Raw genomic sequence first — 25,694 nt, 5'->3', positions numbered from 1 at the left:
GAGCCCCGTAAAACATGGAAGAGGCCAGGAATTGGAGCATGTGAAGGCACCCCCACGGAGCAGGTGACATTTGACCTCAGAAGACCAGTTGGCAGCAGCCATGGCCATCCTGTGTCTTTCTGATTGATAATGTGATTGAACTGTGCCTACCAGGGTTGGGGTCAATTCCATTTTAAATCAGTTGATTCAGGGAGTTAACTGAAATTCCAATTCCGACTTCAATTTATCTCACAGAAGGAAAGTTGACTGAATTTAAAAGGAATTGACCACAACACCGGTGCCTATACTGCTCATAATTAAACCAAACGATAAGATCAGATTACTATTTTAATTCACATTTAAATATAATTCTAAAATTGTGGTGTGTGTTTTTTAAATTGAGATTTCTTTATGGAAAATACTAATGTATATGTACATTTTCAAACATTTGTGTACTGTATAATACTGGGAAAATAAAAATATATAATATAGTAGCATTTGATATTGCTATGTGACAGTGGTGCATGTCAGAGACAGAGGTCTGGATAGTAAGGTGTGTCCTCTCAGATGTAGTAGTCTCAGCACCACACTCCCTCAAAAACTAAACCCAGTCGCATGATTCCCCCAGAGAGCTTCCGAGAGACTCCCTATGATTGGTCAATTAATCATTCAGGAACAGTGTTTCCACCTTCAAGGAATAATCCACTCAAAAATGATTTTTTTTAAATGCATTAGTCCGCTGTTGATACAGTCCCAAAGTGTTTTGCATGTCAGCAGTCAAGCAATCAAGTGATTTGCATTATCATGATCATGTGGCAAGTTACAATGTGCTTTTTGAATGACCCATATCTTGAAAACCTGATTGCTCACATGCAAAACAATTTGGGACTGCATCAACAGTAGACTACAAAAACCAAAATATATTTTTTTGTGGATTATTCCTTTAATGGTGCCAAAGGTAAATTTTTTCCCTCTATTTCTGTTTTTGTTCTATTGTTATTGCACAGAAAAAAGGGAATTGACGTGACCTCACAGTGATTGCCATGCAAAATGGCCAAAAGTGGCGCCAAATGGAATGTTTGAACTTTGTCTAAAGTCCAAACGTTAGCTCCACTGCACGTGGCCAATCCACAGGTATTATTATGATCACATAGAGAGAGGAAACTACTGCTACAGCATGCCAGCGTTTAAATCTGTACATACCAGCATTGGAAACCCAGTTCTGATTGTCTGTGCGTGTTGCAGGCTTCAGGCCTACATAAATCAACGAGAAATCCAGCCGTAAACCGAACCTGTATGATCCCAAATATGCTGTATTTACCCTCCTACCCGGCAGGTCAAGTTTCAAAGTTTCCCTCTCCGGGTTACGTGAAACACAACAAATATTGACTGGGGCCAAGCTTCTATCAGCACTCAGTGGATTTTTAACCCTCATTTTGGGATCTCTCTGCTGCCTCTTGGGTCCCGGCTGAAGAACTATATCTGGGAGTGCTAAACCTCAGGCACCACATACAGGCCTGGAACCATGAGACGCCTGGCTCTCCTCGTAGGCCTGCTGGCCCTACACCAAACCCACTGCTTTGAGTTTGTGGTCGAGGGAGAGTGGGAGACGGAAACGGTGAGTTCATATTTTTCAATATCAACTGTTATACGATAACGAGATTTGTTTTATAGATGTGTCTTAATTGCCATAATGCTGATGGTCCCCAGGAAGAATAGCTGCAGCTAATGGGGACCCTTAAAAATACAAATACAAATGTGTGTAGATACAGCCTTCTCTCTATCAAACGTGTTCTTTGATAACGTTCCTTTAACAGAACTATATTTTATATGACGTCCATGTGACTGATTAATGCACAACTTTTATTCTCTATTTTACAAACGGCCCTTTTGTTCTACCAGTCATTAGAGGAACAACATGGACGATTTAAGGTGAGATGAAACTCTTCTTTTCTTTTTTCAAACAGTTTGTCTGAACTAATGTTATATAATGTCATAGTTTGCTATTCACAATCGTTAATAATCTGCATTTCTTATATTCAACATGACATTGATTCAATAATGCAACATATTATGAGGGAAATTATCCTGTCTTGAGGTGGGTTTTTGGTTTTGCCCAGTTACAGAAATAGAATACCAACAACATGTAAAAGCAAGCAGTCTGCTTCATTGACCTCTGAACTATTGATAAAGGGGTTATGGAGAGGTCAATGGATTGAACCCAATGACAGTCTTATAAGGTCAATATAGGCTTACTGACAATTCAGCATTTTTATTTAGAATGTCTATAGAATTGTTATGCCATTACCACCTACCTATAGTTACTGTTACATATGAAACTTCTTTCTGAGGGCAGAATGGGACGGTACAGATACTTCTGCATCTGCATTGCTTGCTATTTGGGGTTTTAGAATGGGTATCTGTAAAGGACTTTGTGACAACTGCTGATGTAAAAAGAGATTGATAAAATACTTGATTGATTGGTACAGAGCTGATTGTTTCTGTGTGTTTCCAGAGGGCGATATTGACCAGTGAGGAGCAGGAAGACTTTGAGGTAGGTTTCTCTCTCCGGTCTCTGCTTGATGTTCGACCCCTCTGTCCACTGTGACAGAGTTTAGTCCTCTTATCTACTAATCAATGGTCCTGTTTGAAGAGAATCCGCTGACAGACAGGTTATTGACTTCACTCTGCAGTTGCTACATCCATTTAACGTTTCTGTGGTAAAATGTGTCACTTTCTTTCTCAGAATTCTCAGCCTGTTATACACTGAGTATACCAAACATTAGGAACACCTTCCTAATACTGAGTTGCCCTTTTATCCTCAGAACAGACTCAATTCATCGTGGCATGGACTCTACAAGGTGTCGAAAGCATTCCACAGGGATGCTGGCCTATGTTGACTCCAATGGTTCCCACGGTGGTGTGTCAATTTGCCTGGATGTCCTTCGGGTTGTGGACCATTCTTGATACACACAGGAAACTGTTGAGTGTTAATAACCCAGCAGCGTTGCAGTTCTTGACACAAACCGCTGCGCCTGGCATCTACTACCATACTCCGTTCAAAGGCACTTAAATATTTTGCTTTGTCCGTTCACCCCCTGAATGGTACACATACACAATCCATATCTCAATTGTCTCAAGGCTTAAAAATCCTTTAGCCTGTCTCCTCCCCTTCATCTACACTGATTGAAATGTATTTAACAAGTAACATCAATAAGGATTTCATCTGGATTCACCTGGTCAGTCTGTGTCATGGAAAGAGCAGATTTTCTTAAGGTTATTTATACTCAGTGTATAAGTAGATACTCCAGAGAAACATGTTTCCTATCCATTTTTCAGTCAGATATTCAGATTTGTAGATGAAAAAAAAATGCTGTGTCCCTAAACCAGTTGTTTTATGTGGTTTAGATGTAAAGATGTAGAGAGCTTGACTCACAATTCCTATGCAACGGCACTTGTCCCTAGTCGATGACATCACAGCCAAAGTCAGTCTCACATACTCCACCTCTCTCTGTAGGCCATCCGGGGTGATGACATCACAGTTAAGAGCTACAAGGTGGAGAGCCGCATCACGTCGCGGTTCTGCCACACCACGGTCAAGAGCTCTGTGGTCAACTCTGGTCCAAATGCCCAGAGCATTGGCTTCAACGTCCAGATCCCCAAACGAGCCTTCATCACCAACTTCACCATGTGAGCCAACCGTCTCAATCACAATAAAAATCACAATCTCAATTCTCAATCACAATCACACTGAAATACAATCCTCGACTTAATGGAAAGAGCTGGAGACTATGTTGTGTGCTGTTTTTAGGAATGTGAATGGGATCATGTTTGTGGGCTCAGTGAAGGAGAAGACTGTGGCTAGGAACCTCTACGCTCAGGCTAGAGCCAGAGGGAAGGCCGCAGGCCTCGTCAGGTACCGTACAACCCACAATGCACCATGGCTATGGTATCTAGTGTAGCTATACTGAAGAACGACATCTTGGACAATACAGGGAAATGGATTCCCATCCATTTTTTGACCATTATGAATCCTATGCCATTCATAATGGTCTATGCTGTGTGTAACAAACATTGTTGTTGCGTAAGACCTTTCTAGTGTCCTGTGACTGACTTTAGAGCTGGTAATCCTACACCACAGGGCTAACTCCCAGGACATGGAGACCTTTAAGACGGAGGTCCACGTGCCTCCCGGCAGTAAGATAGAGTTTGAGTTGCACTACCAGGAAATGATGCAGAGGAAGCTGGGCTTCTATGAACACTCACTATACCTGCAGCCTGGACGACTGGTGCCCCAGTTCCAGGTGAGAGAGCTTACCTGTGTGTGTGTGTGTGTGTGTGTGTGTGTGTGTGTGTGTGTGTGTGTGTGTGTGTGTGTGTGTGTGTGTGTGTGTGTGTGTGTGTGTGTGTGTGTGTGTGTGTGTGTGTGTGTGTGTGTGTGTGTGTGTGGTGTGTGCGTGCGTGCATGTGTGTGGTATTTAACGACTTGATAGGTCAGTGCCTCTGTGTCAGCATATTTGAGCCTTCTCCCTGTCTCTCTGCAGGTGGATGTGTATATCTATGAGCCCAACGGCATCGCCTCTGTGGAGACACCGAACACCTTGGGAGAGCATTTCAGTGGCATGTCCAAACTCACCTCCTCGAAGGACAAGGCTCACGTGGTGTTCAAGCCTTCGCTCCAGCAGCAGAGGAAGTGTGAGAACTGCACCACCAGCGCTATCGATGGCGTCTTTACCGTCAAATACGACGTCCTGAGAGACAGTAACGCCGGGGAACTACATGTGGGTACACACACTGACAGAAACACACGCAGTAACACACTCTTTGTGTTACTTTACTTTGTAACAGAAATGTAATACAGGAAGTATTGGTCACTGTTATTTCACTGTTTCTCCTAGGTTTCTGACGGGCATTTTGTGCATTTCTTCGCCCCGGCCAATCTCTCCCCCCTTCCGAAAAACATTGTGTTCGTCATTGACGTCAGTGGATCTATGTGGGGAGTCAAGATGAAGCAGGTGTGTGATATAACCATAGAAAAACTCACAGGGGTCAATATGTGCCCCATCAGTCTCTCTTCTCTCACAACCGGCAGAGCCTGCCTGACAAATGCAACACTGCCCTCATGTGGGTATTCTGTAAAACTGCACTGAAATGACTGTCCAATCTCATTTATGACTTTATCTCTCTCGCTCTTGCTCTATAACTCTCTCTCAGACTGTGGAGGCTATGCAGACCATATTGGATGACCTGACCATGGATGACTACTTCAGCATTGTTGACTTCAACCACAACGTGCGCTGCTGGAGTGAGGAGCTGGTTCCAGGCAGCACCATACAGGTGGCTGAGGCCAAGAAATACATCCAGAACATCAAACCCAACGGAGGTGAGAGAAGGAGGGAGAGAGAAGGGAGGGATGAAAGAAAGAGAGTGACAGAGAAAGAGAGCAATGTGGAGGAGTATAAGGAAGTAGAAGGTTAGATGGAGGGAGAGACAGAGGAAAGAGGAAGAGAGTACAGAGTGGTGGATAACGAAAGGTTGTCTGGATGTGTATCTGATTGGCTCTCACTGCCCTTTGATCCAATCCAGGCACCAATATCAACGAGGCATTGATGAGGGCGGTGCAGATGCTGGTGAAGGCGTCCAATCAGGGCATGATCGACCCACGCTCTGTCTCCATGATCATGCTGGTGTCTGATGGAGACCCTACTGTCGGTGAGACATCACACCGCTGCTGATCCCAAAACTGACACTGACTGACTTTTCACCACCCACCTAATACCACTTTACCCCCCTTCATTTTCACCCTCACGCCGCATCTAATAACCTCTAGTGATGTACTGCCCTTCATACTGTTGTGCTACCATCATCCACCATCTCTCCCTCTCTGTGTAGGAGAGATCAAGCTCAGCGCCATCCAGAAGAATGTGAAGAAGGTCATGAGGGAGGAGTTCTCTCTCTTCTCATTGGGCATCGGCTTCGATGTCGACTACGACTTCCTGGAACGCATCGCCATGGAGAATAGGGGCGTGGCCCAGAGGATCTACACCAGCCACGACGCCTCAGATCAGATACGGGTACAATAGACCCCTCTCCCTAAAACTCCATTCATCCTTCTCTCCCTAATCCTGCATCCAGTTGCATCCCTACTCCTCCTCCATCCCCTCCCTCTGCTCATCCCCCTTTGTATGACTACCTCTCCTCTGAATTCTCCTCCTATTCTTGTGTAAACACTCTATCTTCACTGCCTCTCTCACCACCATCTCTGACCTCCCTCCTCCGATCTCCCCCTGCAGCGGTTCTACAGCCAGGTCTCGTCTCCCCTCCTGAGGAAGATCACGGTTCAGTTCTCAGAGGACTCTGTCTCTGACGTCACCCAGAACCACTTTGACAAATACTTCAGTGGCTCAGAGCTGGTGGTGGCTGGGAAGGTGCTGCCCTCTGAGTCCACTACTCTAAACAGCTTCACCACCGCATTCGCTGTGAGTCATACATGCACATGCACGCATGCACACTCATACACACAGTGGTGGAAGAAGTACCCAAAAGTCATACTTGAGTAAAAGTAAAGATACCTTAATAGAAAATGACTCGAGTAAAAGTGAGTCACCCAGTAAAATACTACTGGAGTAAAAGTCTAAAAGTATTTGGTTTTAAATATACTTAAGTATCAAAAGTAAATCTAATTGCAAAAATGTACTTAAGTTTCAAAAGTAAAAGGAAAAGTATAAATCATTTGAAATGGCTTATATTAACCAAACCAGATAGCCAGGGGCACACTCCAACAATCAGACATAATTAACAAACGAAACATTTTTGTTTAGTGAGTCCTCCAGATAAGACTTAGTAGGGATGATCAGGGATGTTCTCTTGATAAGTGGGGGAATTTTCAATTTTCCTGTCCTGCAAATTTAAAAAGTACTTTTGGGTGTCAGGGAAAATGTATGGAGTAAAAAGTACATACTTTTATTTAGGAATGTAGTGAAGTAAATGTAAAAGTTGTTAAAAATATAAATAGTAAAGTAAAGTACAGATACCCCCCAAAAACGACTTAAGTAGTACTTTCAAATAGTTTTACTTAAGTACTTTACACCACTGTATACACACACATGCACAGGTACACACACTCACCTGTGTCCTACCCTCTCTCTGTCCCCCTCTTCCTCCCAGGATCGTCTGGACCTGTCCCTACAGACTGAAGCAGACTACCTGGAGCTAGACGCTGCGCTGGCCCAGCAGCAGCATGCCTTCACTGGCTTTGCCAGACAGATGTGGGCCTACATCACTGTCAACCAGCTACTGGCCGAGAGGTGAGAGAGAGGGAGAAAGAGAGAGAGAGTTTAACACATCGTTATTTTCAATCTAAGGAGTGAATACAAAGCTTGTGCTATAATTTGCCAGACCTTCGATACAGAATACAGAGCATGAATAAACACACAGAGTAACATTTTGTGAATGTTATATCCCTGTTCCCTGCAGGTCCCTGGCCCCCACTGCTGGTAAGAAGAGGAAGATCACCCAGAGGATCCTGACCCTGGCTGTGGAGCACCAGTTTGTCACGCCCCTCACTGCCCTACTGGTGGAGAGTGAGGATGCCAAGGAGAGGCTGCTCGCTGACTCCCCTAAGGACCCCAAACAGGGCTGCTGTGCAGGTGCCTGATCAAAATCACCTGAGTCCCTCCTTTTTGGGTCTTGTAAATGTACATGAGTGCAAGAGAGTGAATGAAGCTATCCTAAACTCGCTGTGTGTGTGTGTGCGTGTGTGTGTGTGTGTGTGTGTGTGTGTGTGTGTGTGTGTGTGTGTGTGTGTGTGTGTGTGTGTGTGTGTGTGTGTGTAGGAGGATCTGGTATGGCTGCTCTCGGAGGAAGGACTCCAGTGCAGATGGTTCACAGCATCCCCCCCTGGGTCCAGATAACCACCCCTGCCCCCCCTAGCCACGCCGAGAGGCCCCTACCAGATCACATCACCATAGGTGACAATAACAACACACAAACAACTCTATACACATCTGTGCTACAGTATAATACTTCTCTACCTGTCCATATCACTATACGTAATAACACACACATAGCCATACACTGCGTTTTAAAGGGGCAGTGTGGACAAAAATGTGAATATCCTGTGTTTTATATATATTTCCACACTATGAGGTTGGAATAATTCTGTGAAATTGTGAATATTATGATAATGTACTGTTAGTGAAAGAGCTGTTTGAAAAGTCTGCCTGAAATTTCAGCTTGTTTTTCTGGGTGGGGTTTTTGGACTGCCTGGCGATATAAGTTAATAGACCAATAACGAAGAGAGTTTGCACTCATCTCTGCCTATAACAGCTAGTTTTCAGGTTACACATCCCTCCCATTAGGCTCCTCCAATTAGGCCCCTCTTTCAGATCACTCCCAGACAGTCCTAGCTAAATTCTTGCTTGAGAAATTGCATTTTGCTAAGAAGCATTTTATTTTACTTCAGTGTTGTGATGCAAAGATTCTAGCAAAGTGCATAGCGCTTAGAATTAAAAAGGTATTGTCAGATATTATTCATCCTAATCCAACAGGTTTTTTATGGACGATAAATTGGAGATAATATAAGACAAGTACTGGAAACTGGAAACAATAGAAAACCATGCCTGATATTCATAGCTGACTTTGAAATAAAGCTTTTAATAAAGTACGACTGGAATTTATATATAAATGCCTGGAATATTTCAATTTTCAACCCTAGGTGTAAAATAGTAAATAATGTCTACTTCTCAGAAAGTTTTAAACTGTCAAGAGGAGTAAAACAATGACCATCGAAACGTTAGATATTAAAATCAGATCCAACAATAATATCAATGGCCTAGAAATCCAGGGCTTAAAAACAAAGGTGTCATTGTACGCTGATGATTCATGTTTTCTTTTAAATCCACAATTTGGATCCCTCCACAGCCACAAAGATGATCTCGATACTTTTTTTAACCTCTCTGGATTACAACCAAATTATAATGTGTACCATATTATGCATTGGATCACAAAAAAATAAAACTTTTACATTACCGTGTAATTTACCAATAAAATGGTCTGATGGTGAAGTGGACATACTTGGTATTCATATCCCGAAAGAAAGAAATTATCTCATTACAATGCATTTTAATAGAAAGTTAGCAAAATAGATAAGATCTTGATACTGTGGAAAGGAAAATACCTGTCTATTGTGGAAAAATCACCCTCATTAACTCTAGTCATATCCCAGTTTACCTATTTGCTTATGGCCTTGACTACTGTACACATAGCAACTTGTTTTTAAAGTTATATGGGCAAAAAATATTCAATTTTATTTGGAACGGCAAGCCAGACTGTCACGTTCCTGACCTGTTTTCTGTTAGTTTTTGTATGTGTTAGTTGGTCAGGACGTGAGTTTGGGTGGGCAGTCTATGTTTTCTGTTTCTATGTTGGTTTAGGGTGACCTGATATGGCTCTCAATTAGAGGCAGGTGGTTTTCATTTCCTCTGATTGAGAGCCATATTAAGGTAGGTGTTTTTACACTGTTTGTTTGTGGGTGATTGTCTCCTGTGTCTGTGTTTGTCGCGCCACACGGGACTGTCTCGGTTTGTTTGTACGTTCGTTCTTTTGTGTAGTCATTTTCCTGTTCGTGAGTTCTTCGTTTTGTGTAAGTTCGCATGTCCAGGTCTGTCTACTCCGTTTTGTTATTTTGTTAGTTATTCAAGTTAGTTCGTTTTTTGTCTTGTCTAATAAATCATTATGAATTCACACCCCGCTGCACTTTGGTCGAATCACTACTCCTCCTCTTCGTATGAAGAGGAGGAGGAATGTCGTTACAGAATCACCCACCAAACCCAGATCAAGCAGCGGGTTAACGGACAGCAACGACAGCAGCAGTGGGTCAAGGAGGATTGGACATGGGAAGAGATTCTGGACGGAGAAGGACCCTGGGCAGAGCCAGAGGAGTGTCGCCGTCCCAAGGCGGAGCTGGAGGCATCTAAAGCGGAGAGGCGACAATATGAGGAGGCAACACGGAAGCAAGGCTGGAAGCCCGCAAGTACAACCCAAAAATGTATTGGGGGGGGGCTAAAGGGTAGTGTGGCGAAGTCAGGTAGGAGACCTGCGCCAACTTCCCGGGCTTACCGTGGAGAGCGAGAGTACGGGCAGACACCGTGTTACGCAGTAGAGCGCATGGTGTCTCCTGTATGTGTTCATAGCCCGGTGCGGGTTATTCCACCTCCCCGCACTAGCCGGGCTAGAGTGAGCATTGAGCCAAGTGCCATGAAGCCGGCTCAACATATCTGGCCTCCAGTACGTCTCCTCGGGCCGGTGTACATGGCACCAGCCTTAAGCATGGTGTCCCCGGTTCGCCAACACAGCCCAGTGCGGGTTATTCCACCTCCCCGCACTGGACGGGCTACGGGGAGCATGCAACCAGGTAAGGTTGGGCAGGCTCAGTGCTCAAGGGAGCCAGTACGCCTGCACGGTCCGGTATATCCGGCGCCACCTTCCCGCCCCAGCTCAGTACCACCAGTGCCTACATTACGCACCAGGCTTCCAGTGCGTCTCCAGAGCCCTGTTCCTCCTCCACGCACTCTCCCTGTGGTGCGTGTCTCAAGCTCAGTGCCTCCAATTTCGGCACCACGCATCAAGCCTCCTGTGCGTCTCCAGAGCCCTGTACGCACTGTTCCTTCTCCCCGCACTCGCCCTGAGGTGCGTGCCCTCAGCCCGGTACCTCCAGTTCCGGTACCACGCACCAGGCCTACTGTGCGCCTCAGCAGGTCGGAGCCATCTGTCTGCCCAGCGCCGTCGGAGCCATCTGTCTGCCCAGCGCCGTCGGAGCCATCTGTCTGCCCAGCGCCGTCGGAGCCATCTGTCTGCCCAGCGCCGTCGGAGCCATCTGTCTGCCCAGCGCCGTCGGAGCCATCTGTCTGCCCAGCGCCGTCGGAGCCATCTGTCTGCCCAGCGCCGTCGGAGCCATCTGTCTGCCCAGCGCCGTCGGAGCCATCTGTCTGCCCAGCGCCGTCTGAGCCATCTGTCTGCCCAGCGCCGTCTGAGCCATCTGTCTGCCCAGCGCTTTCTGAGCCATCCGTCTGCCCAACGCCTTCTGAGCCATCCGTCTGCCCAACGCCTTCTGAGCCATCCGTCTGCCCAGCGCCTTCTGAGTCATCCGTCTGCCACGAGCCATTAGAGCCGCCCGTCTGTCCCGAGCCATTAGAGCCGCCAGCCAGTCAGGAGCCGCTAGAGCCGCCAGCCAGTCAGGAGCTGCCAGAGCCGCCAGCCAGTCAGGAGCTGCCAGAGCCGCCAGCCAGTCAGGAGCTGCCAGAGCCGCCAGCCAGTCAGAAGCTGCCAGAGCCGCCAGCCAGTCAGGAGCCGCCAGCCAGTCAGGAGCCGCCAGCCAGTCAGGAGCCGCCCTACAGTCAGGAGCCGCCCTACAGTCAGGAGCCGCCCTACAGTCAGGAGCCGCCCTCCAGTCATGAGCCGCCCTCCAGTCATGAGCCGCCCTCCAGTCATGAGCCGCCCTCCAGTCATGAGCCGCCCTCCAGTCATGAGCTGCCCTCCAGTCATGAGCTGCCTTACAGTCATGAGCTGCCTTACAGTCATGAGCTGCCTTACAGTCATGAGCTGCCCTACAGTCATGAGCTGCCCTACAGTCATGAGCTGCCACCCAGTCCGGAGCTGCCACCCAGTCCGGAGCTGCCACCCAGTCCAGAGCCAGCCATCCAGAACTGCCCCTCAGTCCAGAGCTGTCTCTCTGTCCGGAGCTGCCCTTCAGTCCGGAGTTGCCCCTCTATCCTGAGCTACCTCTCTATCCTGACCTACCTCTTTGTTTCGAGCTATCTCTCTATCCCGGTGCTGTCCCTTGTCCCGGTGCTGCCCCTTGTCTCGATGTTACCCAAGAAATCAAGTGGGTGGAATAGGAGGGTGGTCAGTCGTAGGGGGAAACGTAAGCTGGGATTGACTATGGTGGGGTGGGGACCTCGCCCAGAGCCTGAGCCACCACCGTGGTCAGATGCCCACCCAGACCCTCCCCTAAACTTTGTGCTGGTGCGCCCGGAGTTCGCACCTTAAGGGGGGGGGTTATGTCACGTTCCTGACCTGTTTTCTGTTAGTTTTTGTATGTGTTAGTTGGTCAGGACGTGAGTTTGGGTGGGCAGTCTATGTTTTCTGTTTCTATGTTGGTTTAGGGTGACCTGATATGGCTCTCAATTAGAGGCAGGTGGTTTTCATTTCCTCTGATTGAGAGCCATATTAAGGTAGGTGTTTTTACACTGTTTGTTTGTGGGTGATTGTCTCCTGTGTCTGTGTTTGTCGCGCCACACGGGACTGTCTCGGTTTGTTTGTACGTTCGTTCTTTTGTGTAGTCATTTTCCTGTTCGTGAGTTCTTCGTTTTGTGTAAGTTCGCATGTCCAGGTCTGTCTACTCCGTTTTGTTATTTTGTTAGTTATTCAAGTTAGTTCGTTTTTTGTCTTGTCTAATAAATCATTATGAATTCACACCCCGCTGCACTTTGGTCGAATCACTACTCCTCCTCTTCGTATGAAGACGTTGAGTTTTTCCATTTAAATTATTATACAAAATTCTTGCAACCAATAGAATGTTATACATATGGGGATTAACAACTATCCCAGTACTGCAGATGTTGCTGCAAAGAGACAGAATCATTAGATCATTTGTTTTGGTACTGTCCATATGTAACTATTTTTGTTTCTTTTTGACCATTTTAATTGAAAACAATCACAATAAGTTACTTAATTGTTACCCAGAAATAATTTCAAATTGAGATAAAAACAGCTGCATTGGGCCATCAACATCGCCTACCTTCCTACCTGGCAATTTCTCAGTGGGTAATATTCTTATGTCCATTGTGTCACTATAGTAACGGTTGTCTGTCTGTGTGTTTTCTGCGTGACAGTGGAGAACGACCCTCACTTCATTGTCCACCTGCCTAAAAACAACATGGACGTCTGCTTCAACATCGACTCAGAGCCTGGACACATCCTCAATCTGGTGTCAGACCCCGGTGCAGGTATGTGTGTGCATGCAAAAATGTGTGTGTCTGTGCTTGTGTCCTCTTACCTCTATCCTCCACCCTTGTCCTCTAGGTGTGGTGGTGAATGGCCAGCTGGTTGGCTCTAAGAAGGTGGAGGAGAAGGAGAAGGTGAACACGTACTTTGGCACCATCTCAGTGTTCTACCAGCCTGACGGCATCAGGGTGTCAGTCACCACCGACCGTATCGACCTGACTGACGGCAGGAACAACCACTCCTTCACCTGGGGAGCCACGGCCGACATCACCCAGGACAGGTAGGAACATGCACGCCCGCACACATAGACACACACGAACCGCTGGTCAGGCACCATCAGCCTGTTTTACTATGGTAAGGTAAAAAAGTAAATTTCAAAAGTACACGGTTTCCTGTTTTAACCACATGCTATGATCTCTGTGTGTTTCAGGGTGAAGGTTTCCATAGTGAAGGACTCCAAGGTGATGGTGACAGTGGATGACAAGATCACTGTGATGGTGCTGCTACATCGTGTGTGGAAGAAACACCCAACCCACGTGGACTTCCTGGGCCTCTATATCCCCAACAACAACCAATACTCCTCTCAGGCCCACGGCCTTATAGGTAGGTCACCAATAATACAATAATGTTATAAGCTAATTAAATTAGTTGACATATAGTGGCAAGATACCCTACATCACCCTTATAGTGAATCCTGCAACAGTATCCCTATATTTAATTGTAGCCTACTTCACTAGGTTTCACTGACCTGTGTGTGTGTGTGTGTGTAGGTCAGTTTGGCCAGGAGCCAGAGGTGAGGGTGTTTAACCTGCACCAGGGAGCTGACCCTCTGAAGAAGGAGGCCACCATGGAGGTGAAGGGCAACAAGCTGGTCGTCACCAGGTAAAAACACACACTCTCTTATGCACATCCCTGCTGCCAGGTAAACCACACCATTATAGGAATAACATCAGCACGTCACACATACTCAGTCAGTAAACTTCATCTCTGTTCAGGTAATCCTTCCACCATATCACACAGTAGGACATAGTGCATAGGAGCGCTAACACAGTGAGGTTTGTAGATGAGGTTGTAACTATTCGACGTGTGTGACAGGGGCTGGCAGAAGGACTACAGGCGGGATAATAAACGTGGATCTGACGTCTTCTGCTGGTTCATCCACAACAGTGGCAAAGGCTTCATCGACGGCCATTACACCAACTACATCGTCCCCCGACTCGACAGCTTCCTGCCGCTCCCGCTCTGAGCGACCAATCGCAAGGCACACAGGGGTACCATGTATCCCAGGCAGTCAGAGACAGGGCGTAGTTATAAGGAATACCCTATTCCTTAGGTACAGGGGACACACACATATGCAGCCAATCTGACTAGACACATATCTGTTATTACCGGTTTTCATATCACATCTCTGTCTGACAACTCTCTCTCTCTTTATAAAACGTTATAAAAAGCAGTATCAGTATGTATAGCTGTGTGAATGTTTCTTTATTTTCATGAAGACTACACTGCCGGCTTTGAACTTTATGTACACAGACTTCTTAACCAGAACATTCCAATGACTGTTGTATTTCTCAGACCTCATCTTACAGGGCAAAATACAAATGTTTTTCAATCAATACATAGGTCAATTGTGTTGTACTTTATTCAATAAGTAATATTACAACATTAAAATGTATTTGTAGAGAACCATTTAAATAACAATACAAAATAAAAATAAAAATTTCCCCCCTACTCATTACTCGGCTAACTCAGGAAGTGATACCTCCATAGAAAATGCATTCCGGGATATTTACAGAAAGTAACTCTGACACAGTAGAGTCTCTCAGCTGATGGGCCTCTCAGCGGAAAAGGTAGGCGTTATTGGGTTACGCTGTCATGTAACGGAGGTCCTGATAGATCAGGCCATTTTGGAGAAATCCTCGTAGGCGATCCCGTCCACCCTCCTCCCTTTCATCCGACCCTGAGGAAGTAAAACACACCCTTGTATGAGAAAATAAGAACCATTCAAAGCAATTATACCAAACATCTATTCCACCACCAAACGGTAGAAACTGATGCATGACGAGAGCCATTTTGTGCCAGGTCCTTACCGAGTCAAGTGTGAGCGTGGCACTGAACTTTCTCTCGTCTATGGAGTCCAGTAGGGCCTCTGTGTCTCTGTACACACCGTTCAGAACCAGGACCCGTTTACCTGTGGGACAGATGAGTCAGATTTGATTCTTCGATTTGGTAAAATAACAGGCCAGATTACAGATAAAGTCAAATGTACAGTTTGCAAATGATCAATTTCCTGTGGACATGTGTGTGTAACCGTGGCGAGAACTAGGTTACCTGGTGCAGGGATGACTGTCTCCAGGTGACTCTGGTCTAGTTTCAGTTTGTCCCCTGAGTCAATCATCTTCACTACGGCCGTGTATTTATCCTGCACCTCCTACAACACACAACAACTGTTAGCCTAAATACATACAATTGAAGTCGGGAGTTTACATACACTTAGGTTGGAGTCATTAAAACTCGTTTTTCAACCACAGTTTTGGCAAGTCGGTTAGGACATCTACTTTGTGCATGACACAAGTAATTTTTCCAACAATTGTTTATAGACAGATTATTTCACTTATAATTCACTGTATCACAATTCCAGTGGGTCAGGAGTTTACATACACTAAGTTGACTGTGCCTTTAAACAGCTTGGAAAATTCCAGAAAATTATGGCATGGCTTTAGATGGCATGGCTTCTGTTAGGCTAATTGACATCATTTGAGTCAATTGGAGGTGTACCTGTGGATGTATTTCAAGGCCTACCTTCAAACTCAGTGCCTCTTTGCTTAACATCATGAGAAAATCAAAAGAAATCAGCCAAGACCTCAAAAAAAAAAAATTGTAGACCTCCACAATTCTGGTTCATCCTTGGGAGCAATTTCCAAACGCCTGAAGGTACCACGTTCATCTGTACAAACAATAGTACGCAAGTATAAACACCATGGGACCACGCAGCCGTCATACCGCTCAGGAAGGAGACGCGTTCTGTCTGCTAGAGATGAACAGACTTTTGTGCAAATCAATCCCAGAACAACAGAAAAGGACCTTGTGAAGATGCTGGAGGAAACAGGTACAAAAGTATCTATATCCACAGTAAAACAAGTCCTATATCGACATAACCTGAAAGGCCGCTCAGCAAGGAAGAAGCCACTGCTCCAAATCTGCCATAAACAAGCCAGACTACGATTTGCAACTGTACATAGGCACAAAGACCGTACTTTTTGGAGAAATATCCTCTGGTCTGATGAAACAAAAATAGAACTGTTTGGCCATAATGACCATCATTATGTTTGGAAGAAAAAGGGGGAGGCTTGTAAGCCGAAGAACACCATCCAAACCATGAAGCACGGGGGTGGCAGCATCATGTTGTGGGGGTGCTTTGCTGCAGGAGGAACTGGTGCACTTCACAAAATAGATGGCTTCATGAGGAATGAAAATTTTGTGGATATATTGAAGCAACATCTCAAGACATCAGTCAGGAAGCTACAGCTTGGATGCAAATGGGTCTTCCAAATGGACAATGACCCCAAGCATACTTCCAAAGTTGTGGCAAAATGGCTTAAGGACAACAAAGTCAAGGTATTGGAGTGGCCATCACAAAGCCCTGACCTCAATCCTATAGAAAATTTGTGGGCAGAACTGAAAAAGCGTGTGCGAGCAAGGAGGCCGACAAACCTGACTCAGTTACAGCAGCTCTGTCAGGAGGAATGGGCCAAAATTCACCCAACTTATTGTGGGAAGTTTGTGGAAGGCTACGCGAAACGTTTGATCCAAGTTAAACAATTTAAAAGGCAATGCTACCAAATACTAATTGAGTGTATGTAAACTTCTGACCCACTGGGAATGTGATGAAAGAAATAAAAGCTGAAATAAATCACTCTCTACTATTATTCTGACATTTCACATTCTTAAAATAAAGTGGTGATCCTAACTGACCTAAGACAGTGAATTTTTATGAGGATTAAATGTCAGGAATTGTGAAAAACTGAGTTTAAATGTATTTGGCTAAGGTGTACGTAAACTTCCGACTTCAACTGTATGATATTCTTCTATTGACTATAAACCTCTTATAAGCTACTTAGAACACAAAACTGGTCCAATCACCCACCTTGTATATGATCATTCATGTGTGAAACTAATGTGTTACCTTGACAACTCCTTTCTTCTTGTGGTATTTCTCCCCCAGTCTCTTGGTAACAACTTTGATTACGATGCCGGGGTGCAGCCAGTGGTCCGCTCTCACAGACCTCTTCTTCTGCTCCTCCATCTGAACATAACGCAGTTCACAAAGGGTTACATGCGCCCGTGTTAAACACAGAGTTAACTTGACAGTGCATCAAGTCAGATCTGAGAGGGAGAACTGGAAACACTACCGTACCTCCATGATCTCATCCAGGGCTGACTTCTTCTTCTTCTCTTTGGCTTCTGAGGTGGAGGGCGCATCTTTCCTTTTCCCTGAACCTGCTGCCTTCAGGGCACTGGGACCCAGGGCCACACTAAGGGGAAGAGGTAGACACAGTGTTAATCTGAGTGAAAGAGTGAAATCCCCACAGTCATTTTACTTTTGCATTGCCATTGATGATGGTGAGTCATTCTTACTGAGCTTCAGATTACTGTACCTGGCTTTAGATGGGCCATCCGCAGAGGAACAGGAGCCCTTGGCCAGATTGAAGGTAACTGAAATATAAATCAGAAATATAACCAGTGAGAGAAGAGCGGGCATAACGGTGTAATCAGCATAATTTCTGACCAAATGCATCATGAGCTATCTATATAAAAAATAAAAACATACTTTTCTCTTCTTCACTTTCTCGTTTCAACTCAGTGAAAACCGGTGCTTCCTGGAAAAAGAGGGAGATTGTTTTGATTCCATGACATGTCATAGGTAAACAGTATCTTTGCTGAACAGTAGGGATGTGAATTCTGTCGGAGATGACATCTCTGAGCTGTGTGTGCGTGAGAATGATGTATGGTGTGTGTAGGCGCCTGAGCTGAGCCAGAGGGCAGACTGAGCATCTACCACTATCTGATTAGGAGGAGTTTATGCTTTTTGTCCCCACACTTTTGAAATCTCATTCACCTACTTATTAATTTGTCTTTTTTTTTGCTCATAAAATGTAAATATTTATCTTTAGAAATGAGCTGAAATAGCAAATTAATATAACGCAGCTTTGGATTTCACCCCCGTCTCATAATTGAATGGTTGTGAACGTTTGAAACTTTACACAGGTGAGCTGCTCTTCTCCCGCTTCGACCACAGGCCTACATTGCGGCTTGCAAAATGTTTATGAAATTACAACTTTAACCTGTTCATGTAAAAAAAAAAAAAAGCACTGATTGTTTAAAGCAAAACCACCAATCTATTTCTTAAGGTGAACCTGGCAATCGAAAAGCCCCAATCAGAAGTTAGATGTGTAATCAGAAAGATGAGAGTTGTGTCCACTCCGGTAGCCTATACAACTCCAGTAAAACAACAACCAGTAAAAAAAATTCTACAGTGCATTTGGTAACAATGACTCAACAAATTATATTGTTTGTCACCCAACTAATAAAGCCTAAGATTCGGCATTGCAAAAGCCATTTTACAAGCATTTGAATGCTGCTTGTGCCGCACAGATATACGAATATTAGATCAGGGATAGGCTCTCATGGGTGCGAGCTGCTCTGTGCGCAGTTGTTATTTGTTTAATTTAACCTTTATTTGACTAGGCAAGTCAGTTAAGAACACATTCTTATTTACAATGATGGCCTAGGAACAGTGCCTTGTTCTGCCTTGTTCAGGGGCAGAACGACCTTGTCAGCTTGGGGATTCGATCTAGCAACCTTTCGGTTACTGGCCCAACGCTCTAACCACTAGGCTACCTGCCGCCCCGTTATCTGACTTGGAGATCAATGACTGTCTTATGAATTGACATGCATAGGCTACTGGAGGAAAGGACACACAAATTCAGTCACAAAAGATTAGAGGTCTTTTTGGAAAAACGTTAGTGAACTAGGGGTTTGTATAATTTTAAATAGATTTTATGATGCACTGTATCTTAAACATTTGTACCGGGTGCCGATGCGTATCAGTGAATCATTACATCCCTAGTAAACAGAACCCTTGGCCAGTCCCTGTTCAACAGACGGAGTGTAATATGACCTCCTAGTCAGAGGAGGGCAGTAGTGGTACTCTCTCACCTCTGGCTCCCTGCCTCCTTGGCCCCGGCGGACCTGCTCCTCTATGAACTTGGCACTGCGCTCTTGGTCATCAAGGTCCTGCTTCTTCTTCCTCTCCAGCTCCTCCTGCCTCCGGATGGTCTCTGGGTCGCGGTCGATGTACTGGATGTACCAGCCTTTGGGCGTCTCGTCCACCTTACAGAAACCTGGGAGAAGTCATCAGACACAGCAATGTCAGGGATCAGACAGACACAGACAAACACACATAACTTCTGTTCTAAGGGGTATGAGCGTGACAGTACCCTCTTTCCCCAGCCACTTGGTGAATTCAGTGAGAGTCTCCCACTGGGTGGAATTCATATGGACATGCTCTCTGTCATTGATGTACTCGTTATAGACAATGTTGTTTTGTACTCGCTTGGTTCCTGGAGGGGGGAGAGAGAGAGAGAGAGAGAAAGAGAGAGAGAGAGAGAGAGAGAGAGAGAGATTCAGTCAGGTTGAGGTTTGTCTTACAGTCTCTTTATAAGTAGCTAGTGTAATATTGCATGCACATATAATATATAGTTTCAGAAGAAATCAAATATTACCAAAGCGTCTTCTGATCAGCTCAATAAAGTCATTCTTGAACTCCCTTGGTGAGAGGAAGAGTGGAGAGAGGAGAATGCAAATAAGTCCACTGGTGGAACACCTCCCCTGACTCATCATCACACCATTATTGACATGTAATTTTAACATTTTTTTGGAGACAGTGTTATAGAAAACGACATACCAACAGCCAGACCTAAGTAAATGCAGATTGACTCACTGTGAGAAGTTGTCCATGATCTTGTTGGGGTCCTCCGAGGCCAGCAGCAGCTGTCTCTGGTGGGACTCGGACATGCAGTGGCATTTGAAGCCATTCTATGGGCAGAAAGAGAAAGCTAGTTCAACCTAAACTGGCTCTTGTCCCGGGCGTTACCGTTAGTGTGTAGAACCTAACTTCTGACATCCCTGATCGTTACTTTCCTGAGGACAATACAGTCTATCTAGCTCGCTAACTTACATGGTTAATTTACATTCTGTCCCAACGAGTTGGTCGTTTAGGACGCTTGCAACATTTGGCTTGCACCTACTAGCAAATATTCCAAACGTTACGCTATATAACGTTAGATAGCTAATTTAGCTAAGTTAGCCATCTTTCTTACCTCGTCTCGACATTGTTTCTGGCACATTTGACAATACCATCGCAATTTTTGAAGACCTTTTGCTTTGATCCTATTCCCGATCGCCTTTGGGCTTAGAAAACCCTCTTTCCCCATGTCAAATAATAATCGTCTACATATAAATTATTTAAATTCGAAATAATCCTCGAACACGTTCCACTGTTATTATGCTCTTCTCCTTCCTCCTAAAAATCTGCCGCTTCTGTGTGTATTTCGTCATCAATTTACGTGTACTTTGAAGTAACGCGAGGTTTGTTTTTTCGTCCACAGCTTGCCATTTACTTGCGCTTGCGCAGTCCTGCGAGTCTGACCTTCATCGAAGTAATTATGTTCGCCAGGACCAGCGCGTTGGTGTTCCTCCCACAATGGTAACGTTTTATTAGCAAAATTACGTATATTTCACAACAGGATTTTGAGCATTGTGCTGTCGTACACATATATGACAAATATGTACGCCGTATGCGTTGACGAGCCATGTAAAACATTGCAAGGGCGCGCTAACCCGCAGGCCGCAGATGGTGTGTGGTACAGAGTGAATTGTCAGGTTCAGCCGGACGGAGGCTAAACTGACATTAGCTTGCTAACCATGTCATTGAAGTGTGTGACAACTAACTAACGTTGATTAAATGGTCATTTTAGTAATTCGTACGATGCCAGATGTTTTCAGGACAGCGTTCAGTTCTTGTCAAATTCACTGTCCCTCCCACTAAGTTAGCATGCATTATCTGGATAAACCTAACATGCTAACTGTTATCTGGTGACATGGACTCTAGTATAACGTTAACTAACTGATTGCTAGTATAGTTGTACAAACAACATTCATTCGCTTATAGGTAACTAGCTATTTGTATTGGGAGATGAATGGTTTATAATCCCTGAATTGAGGATGTCCACGTTATGTTGCGAACTTGCAATGATAATGTTTCTAATTTACCTAGCTAATTCTATTTGTTTTGTAGTGGGCAGGTCAGGAACATGGTTACCTTGAAGGACAGTAAGTATTTACCTTGCCATCTCTTTAACTACTCTGTGTTACATAAAATTCACCCTTGAGCTTCCTCTTTAAAGTCTTATGCACAAGTGAAACTTTTGAATCATGATGATATTGTAGTTGTGTGTCTCAATATTATTGAACCTCAAATGTTTAGTCAGTCAGTGGCATCCATCTTTCCCATTCTAGTCACCATCCGTTTGAAGTCCATCAAGAACATCCAAAAGATCACCAAGTCCATGAAGATGGTGGCCGCTGCTAAGTATGCCCGCGCTGAGAGGCAGCTGAAGCCCGCCCGCGTCTATGGAAGTGGTGCTGTGGGTATGTCATTGCTCACTCTGCATGTTCTCTCTCTCTCTCTCTCTCTCTCTCTCTCTCTCTCTCTCTCTCTCTCTCTCTCTCTCTCTTATTTATATATAATCCCACACACTAAAGTCTAAGGGAATGGATGGTTTCTATGTGAAGTTCATCACTCTGTTATCATGGTCCTCTATTAGGACCATAGTGAGAAGGCAGGGGTAGGTCAGGGCCTGAGTCTCGGAGTAGGAGTGCTGATCTAGGATCAGTTTAGCCTTTTATATCATAATGAATAAGATTACATGGACAGAGGGGACCTGATCCTAAATTAGCCCTGGTACTGAGGTGCTTCTTGAATACTATCCCTGTACTGTCACAGTCGTTTCACACACATTTATTGGAAATGTTTTTGTGGTGTTTGCCAATGGCATTCAACAAACCTGTTGATGGTCCCTCTTCTCTTGCCTGTGTGTCCCCCAGCCCTGTACGAGAAGGCTGAGATCAAGGCCCCGGAGGGAGTGGCCAACAAGCACCTCCTGATCGGTGTGTCGTCTGACCGTGGTCTCTGTGGCGCCGTCCATTCCAACGTGGCCAAGGCCATCAAGGCCAAGATTGCAAACCTCACCGGCGAGGGCAAGGAGGTGATGGTAGTCAATGTGGGGGACAAGCTGAGGAACATCCTGCAAAGGTACAGAATGATAATCAAGAAATACAGCCACTTTACTGTATGATGCCCACAGCAACAGGTCCACTCTAGTGGTTTCCTTTGGAATTTAGTTTATTACCATGACAACAGTGTTCCCTCCCTCCTCGCAACCCAGGACACATGGCAATTACCTGCTGCTCAGCTGCAAAGAGGTGGGCCGCAAGCCCCCCACCTTTACTGACGCTTCCATCGTCGCCACAGAGCTGCTCAACATGGGCTATGAGTTTGACCAGGGTGCTGTAATCTACAACAGATTCAGGTATGGATGGACTCCTTCCACAGCCACATTTCAGTGTCTTGTCTCCTCAATGATTTCTTAGTTGAGCCACTATAAGGAGATTACTTGATGTGAATCTTCCCATTCAAACAGTTTAGTCCCATCCTTATCCTTGAAAGTACATAGCCAATTATCAGAACAAGTCTTGAATGGATGTTATTTTCCCCCATTCAGGTCTGTGATCTCCTACAAGACTGATGAGAAGCCCATTTTCTCCATTGATACTGTTGCTAATTCAGGTACAACACCATTGGTTTGAAGGTCGCTTTAATTCTTTAATCTAAGTCGTCGGGTGCTAAGCTGACAAATGGAATTGCTTCTACACCTGCATTCTACACCTGCATTACTAGCTGTTTGGGGTTTTAGGCTGGGTTTCTGTACAGCACTTCGAGATATTAGCTGATGTACGAAGGGCTATATAAAATAACATTGATTGATTGAATTGTTTTAAGATGGTCATACTATGGATCATTTAGCTATTTGAGTTAAAATTTTAAGACCCCTTTAGGTTTCAAAAGAATATATACAAATAATATAGATTTTGGCCTTGACTATTAAAGCCCAAGGAAATGCATTGAATAACACATTCATACATGGCAAAAAGGACAGTCCAAAAAGAAATCATAAGCAACAAGATTTTGAAGTATCTGTCCTAAATCTAGGAAATATAAATAAAAAAACGTGTTTTTTTGGGGGGGTAGGCACAAAACTAGCTTTATACTTCCATGTGTTTTTTAAAACTAGTACTGGTTACCTTCAGATGAGTCCCATGACACTTGTGGGGGTCATAGAGCAAAACGGAGAACACCCTCGGGTTCGTGAGAATCTCCTTTCAGCAGTCGGGGTCCTATTAGTTTGTTGCCCAAACGGTTCAGACGCTACCAAACAGAAGTTGGCACATCGACAGTACTGACTTCATGTGAGTCTCCTGACATTTGTGGGGGGGGTTGAGGAAAACGAAGACGCTATTGTGTTTGTAAGAGTCCCCTTTCCAGAGTGCTCATAATAGTTTTGCAGGCCAAACCGTTTGGACGCTACAGACGTTTTCACTAGAATAACAATTTTCGGGATGTCTCATGATCTGCCACCTTTCACTGCAAATGTGGAAGTGCTACATCGGCGGATGCGGTGGATTGAGATTTGCATCCAATGCAAAAAAAAACATATCTCCAACTTAAACTGTCAGATTTTGATGGGGTTGTTTTTGGTTAATTAGGTTGACGCACCGGTGCGTCAATCGACTAGGGGGATAAAAATCGACCGACTGCTTTAAGATGTATGGCCCACAAAATGGCCGACTGATATCATACGTCTTCTTTTCCACTTCTGTAACAGAGAACATGGGAATCTATGATGACATTGATGCTGACGTGCTGAGGAACTACCAGGAGTTTGCCCTGGTCAACATTATCTACTTTGGCATGAAGGAGTCCACAACCAGCGAGCAGAGTGCCAGGATGACCGCTATGGACAGCGCCAGCAAGAACGCCTGTGAGCATCTTCCTCCTCCCCAGCCTCTATAACAACTGGCTTATTGCTCATCTTCCTCACTTGTCTTTTAAGTTGTAGTCTTCTTGCCTGCCTCATAGCACACACAGTAGCTGTAGTCCTTTGTGATTATCTTCCTCAGTCTCCCTCTACTGCTTGATTGACCTAGTGCAATGCTTCTAGGGTTGCCATTGATATTACAATATCAGCTAATCTGGTTGCCAGGTCTGTGTGCCTGCACTTTGATGGCTTTGTTCTCTGATTCATATCAACCCTGGCTCTGTTCTCTCCCCTCCAGCTGAGATGATTGACAAGCTGACCCTCACCTTCAACCGTACCAGGCAGGCTGTCATCACCAAGGAGCTCATTGAGATCATCTCTGGAGCTGCTGCCCTGTGAGTACTGTTCACGATGTCAGCTTCTTTCTGCCCATCTCGCTCTCTCTCTGTTTCACTCTCTCTCCCTTGGTGTTTGATCTGTCCCTCAGTAATGTTTTTTCCCCACACACAAAACAACCCCACTCATTCTTAACCTTGATTAGTTACCAACATCTTTGAAAATATCCCCAACTTGACTCCTTGCATGAGCACACCCATTGTTTGTCATTAAACATTTAGAGTTCTTTTTAAGTTTGTTCACTAACCATTATTTTGTCAACCTTATTACTCCACTCCAACCCCTCATGTTGGTATCAGGACGTAAATCATGTGATCGTAGGTAACAGCCCCTAGGATACACTCACTGGACACAGAAAGGAAGAAGAAAAACGTGCTATGCTCAAAGGAGACTGCTAGTGCTTTTTAGTCCAGGCCTATGCGGAAAAGCATCCCACTGTAGTCTAAGATAGAATAGCTCCCTCTAGGGCCTAGTGTGTGAGATCATGTATCCTGTGTTTTGTTAAAAGCAGGTTAGAAAGCCTGTTATTCCCTCACATTTACTGTGATATTTTGGTTGGGTGTTTTGATTTCATCCCGTTTATCTGAATGCGTGTTTGTTCTCTGTGGTTTCAGATAAATGGATGAGGTCCTCCTGCCATCCATCGCCAGTGGTTCTGGCATACATGCTTCTAAGTACTTCAACCGGCTGTCGTCGAGAGTTTATGAACATTTGTGCTTCTATTTGTAAAAAAATATGGGGGAAAAAATAAACCTCTTACAGAGAAACATGTCCCCTTCAGATGTCCTCCTAGTTCTACTCACAATAAATCCTACTTGTGACCATGAAAAAGAGGAGTGTTGAGATGTTTGAACATAAACCTAGGCTACAATTTTACATTGAGGTTTTGTTTTCCTTCTGCCTGAACAATGGAAATGCACTTCCAAATATAGGCTATAGTCTATGGCAGGTATTCCCGAACTGGGGTACGCCAAATAAATTTCAAATAAAAACATTTTACTATTTGTTTCCCCCTAATTTCAAACAGTCCATTTATAAATTTGGGTGAGATTTTATTTTTTATCTCTCGCTTAAGTAGCCTCGTTTCACTGCCTAAAATTAAACCATCTAGTCTTCAGTGAAATAACACAATGTCAAACAATTAACATCCAATTA

At 44.8% G+C, this 25,694-nt stretch overlaps 3 protein-coding genes across 4 annotated transcripts; 2 read left to right on the top strand and 1 right to left on the bottom strand.

The window, feature by feature from the left end:
* Positions 1 to 1,362: 1,362 nt before the first annotated feature.
* LOC120032006 (inter-alpha-trypsin inhibitor heavy chain H2-like) lies at positions 1,363 to 14,715 on the top strand. Its single transcript, XM_038977912.1, has 20 exons — positions 1,363 to 1,597; positions 1,882 to 1,911; positions 2,495 to 2,533; positions 3,497 to 3,669; positions 3,791 to 3,895; positions 4,121 to 4,283; positions 4,524 to 4,760; positions 4,878 to 4,994; positions 5,194 to 5,362; positions 5,566 to 5,691; positions 5,872 to 6,053; positions 6,273 to 6,458; positions 7,147 to 7,286; positions 7,456 to 7,628; positions 7,815 to 7,949; positions 12,873 to 12,986; positions 13,063 to 13,264; positions 13,415 to 13,587; positions 13,755 to 13,866; positions 14,080 to 14,715. Exons 1-20 carry the CDS (start codon positions 1,505 to 1,507, stop codon positions 14,228 to 14,230), a joined length of 2,820 nt encoding a protein of 939 aa, XP_038833840.1. The 5' UTR covers positions 1,363 to 1,504; the 3' UTR covers positions 14,231 to 14,715.
* LOC120032007 (DNA/RNA-binding protein KIN17-like) lies at positions 14,601 to 20,593 on the bottom strand. The gene is made up of 12 exons (XM_038977914.1): positions 20,367 to 20,593; positions 19,988 to 20,082; positions 19,770 to 19,813; positions 19,485 to 19,607; positions 19,204 to 19,388; positions 17,816 to 17,864; positions 17,643 to 17,700; positions 17,402 to 17,519; positions 17,171 to 17,290; positions 15,316 to 15,415; positions 15,075 to 15,175; positions 14,601 to 14,944 (listed from the first exon to the last, which is right to left on the bottom strand). Exons 1-12 carry the CDS (start codon positions 20,478 to 20,480, stop codon positions 14,882 to 14,884), a joined length of 1,170 nt encoding a protein of 389 aa, XP_038833842.1. The 5' UTR covers positions 20,481 to 20,593; the 3' UTR covers positions 14,601 to 14,881.
* A 64-nt stretch (positions 20,594 to 20,657) lies between these two features.
* LOC120032200 (ATP synthase subunit gamma, mitochondrial-like) lies at positions 20,658 to 25,415 on the top strand. 2 transcript variants are annotated; one of them, XM_038978178.1, is made up of 9 exons: positions 20,658 to 20,752; positions 21,344 to 21,378; positions 21,565 to 21,696; positions 22,153 to 22,360; positions 22,494 to 22,637; positions 22,830 to 22,894; positions 23,991 to 24,146; positions 24,442 to 24,538; positions 25,154 to 25,415. In XM_038978178.1, the coding sequence occupies exons 1-9, from the start codon at positions 20,712 to 20,714 to the stop codon at positions 25,155 to 25,157; spliced, it is 882 nt and encodes a 293-aa protein (XP_038834106.1). In that variant the 5' UTR covers positions 20,658 to 20,711; the 3' UTR covers positions 25,158 to 25,415. The 2 variants fall into 2 exon arrangements, with proteins under 2 accessions (XP_038834106.1, XP_038834108.1); XM_038978180.1 differs by lacking the exon at positions 25,154 to 25,415 and having other exon boundaries at positions 24,442 to 24,542.
* Positions 25,416 to 25,694: the final 279 nt, after the last annotated feature.

This window comes from Salvelinus namaycush, chromosome 38, assembly GCF_016432855.1.
Source record: "Salvelinus namaycush isolate Seneca chromosome 38, SaNama_1.0, whole genome shotgun sequence".
Taxonomy (NCBI): domain Eukaryota; kingdom Metazoa; phylum Chordata; class Actinopteri; order Salmoniformes; family Salmonidae; genus Salvelinus; species Salvelinus namaycush.
The sequence above is the reverse complement of the archived record's forward strand: the minus strand, read 5'-3'. Positions and strand labels throughout refer to the sequence as shown.